This window comes from Otolemur garnettii, unplaced genomic scaffold (genome assembly GCF_000181295.1).
Source record: "Otolemur garnettii isolate 467f Iridium unplaced genomic scaffold, OtoGar3 scaffold00329, whole genome shotgun sequence".
Classification (NCBI taxonomy): domain Eukaryota; kingdom Metazoa; phylum Chordata; class Mammalia; order Primates; family Galagidae; genus Otolemur; species Otolemur garnettii.
Window position 1 is genome coordinate 396,282 of NW_003852724.1, and position 2,150 is coordinate 398,431.

Genomic DNA, 2,150 nt, shown 5'->3' on the forward strand with positions numbered 1-2,150 from the left:
ATTTGTTCCTCAATTTCTTGTTCTAATGTGAAGATTGATCACAAATTTCTTTTTCTTTTCTTTTCTTTTTTTTTTTTTAGAGACAGTCTCACTATGTCGCCCTTGGTAGAGTGCTGCGGTGTCACAGCTCACAGCAACCTCTAAGCTTTTGGGCTTAGGCAATTCTCTTTCCTCACCATCCCCAGTAGCTGGGACTACAGGCTCTGGCCACAGAGACTGGCTATTTTTTTTTGTTGCAATTTGGCTGGGGCCGTGTTCAAACCCACCACCCTCAGTACATGGGGCTTGCACTCTACTCACTGAGCCACAGGCACCGCTCTGATCACAAATTTCTTTGTACTGATTTCTGCTTCTTTGGGTCTTAGAGAATGGCTGCCAATCCTTTAGACATCAGGAGAAACACAATGAAACATCTTGTAGATTCTTATTGTCACTGTCATTTTCTTTACAGTGAATAGTCTCCAAGTGGAGGTTTTTCCTCAGGGAGCTGTGTGGGAAAAAATTGCAAGGCAGGAAATCTGACCAAAACACTAATTAGTAAGTGTGAGTAAACTTTCATCAGGGAGTGAAATTCCTTAAGATATGGTCAAAATAAGTATGAAAGATTTAGGTGATGTCCAATAACACAGGTAAAAAACAATGTAAGACTGTGGGGCAAGTGAAACAGATCTTCAAAAATATCTTCACTGGATTATTCTCCTAGAACACAAACATTTCTCTTCAAGCCGCTCTAAGTGGCTCTGAGATTTCCTCCTCTCTTACACTTTAACTGCTGCAGTATCTGCAAAGAGGCCTGCTTTAGTTTGCTGTTTCCTAGAATTAGGATAAATGAGTGACCCCAGAGATAGATGGCAGAGGTTGTCATCCCAATAATTAACAGCTTGTTTTCTGGCATAGTAGAATATGATATTTCTACGGCATAGCCTATAAAATACAAGATAAAGAGGATGATGAAAGATACCAGCATTTTCATTGCCTTCACATGAGCTTCAGTGCTGGGGTCTCTGAATCCTGTGCCGTTCAATTGCATCTTCCTACTGTGTCTCCAAAGGGAAATGATTAACAGGAAACATGTAATTAAGGACAGTGTAAAGAAGAAGATGATGCCCAGATTTAGCACAAACTGTTGAATAAAGAGTTCATTTTTATTCACGTTAAATCTCCAGGTTGTGTTTCTGTTCTTCACTTTATTATCATTAACAGCGTTCATGACTTGTGGAATAGTAACTAACCATGAAATAAATAAAGATCCCATCAGAAGAGGAAGAATTCTCCCGATTCTCATTTTCAACCAGAGGAATAGATAGTGGGAAAAATTTGCTATCTTCAGGAAATAGAAGATATTGAGGCTGGTGGCAAACCAGACACTTGATTGATTGATAAGTACCCACATGCAGTAAATATAGTCCTTTAGCTTATCAGAGTAATATGTATCTGGAGGGAATACCCATATTAATGCATCTATTATTATTATCCATATCAGACAAATTCTCGAAATTGCTAAGCCAGTGAGAATAAATCCAAGCATAGAGAATTTATTCTTAACGCAGTCAATGCAGTACACAAGTGCAATAAACCCATTCCCTGAAACTCCCAGGATGGATTCAATAATGGCTATAAAAAGGAAGATGCCTTCCACTACACTTAGCATATCTGCTGATCCTTAATCTAGATTCTGTTACATATATTTTAGTTTACCTGCTGCAGATAAGGCATATATTGGCTGCTGGATGGAATAGTGATTTTCTATTTTTTCATTATATAAAGACTTACACATGCCCAAGAATGCCTTGTGATGGAATCAGAAATCTCTTCACGGACAGCTTGCCATTTAACATCTACGAAACTTAGCAAGTTTAGAAAATGTGTGTTCAGAATGAACGTCTGTGGATAATTTGTTAAGATGCAAAAGGAAGTATCTGTTTCATGCATTTTTACTTGTCCTCCTGGGACTCCTTTGCATTCATGAAATTGAATTGTAGAGAATGGATGTCAAACAGGTCCATACAGGATACAAAACACAACAGATGTATTGACTTAATATTCTTCAAACTCAAATCATTCTCATTTGTATTGTTTGTAATCAGAGTTTGTGTATATAAATGCAAAGGACCATACAGAAGTATTAATATTCCTAGTCAGTGTGCAAA

General features: G+C 37.8%; 1 protein-coding gene across 1 annotated transcript; it reads right to left on the reverse strand.

Annotated features, from left to right (window-relative positions):
* Window positions 1-730: 730 nt before the first annotated feature.
* Window positions 731-1,651, reverse strand: LOC100950285 (taste receptor type 2 member 10-like). The gene has a single exon (XM_012813891.1). The coding sequence runs from the start codon at window positions 1,649-1,651 to the stop codon at window positions 731-733; it is 921 nt and encodes a 306-aa protein (XP_012669345.1).
* Window positions 1,652-2,150: the final 499 nt, after the last annotated feature.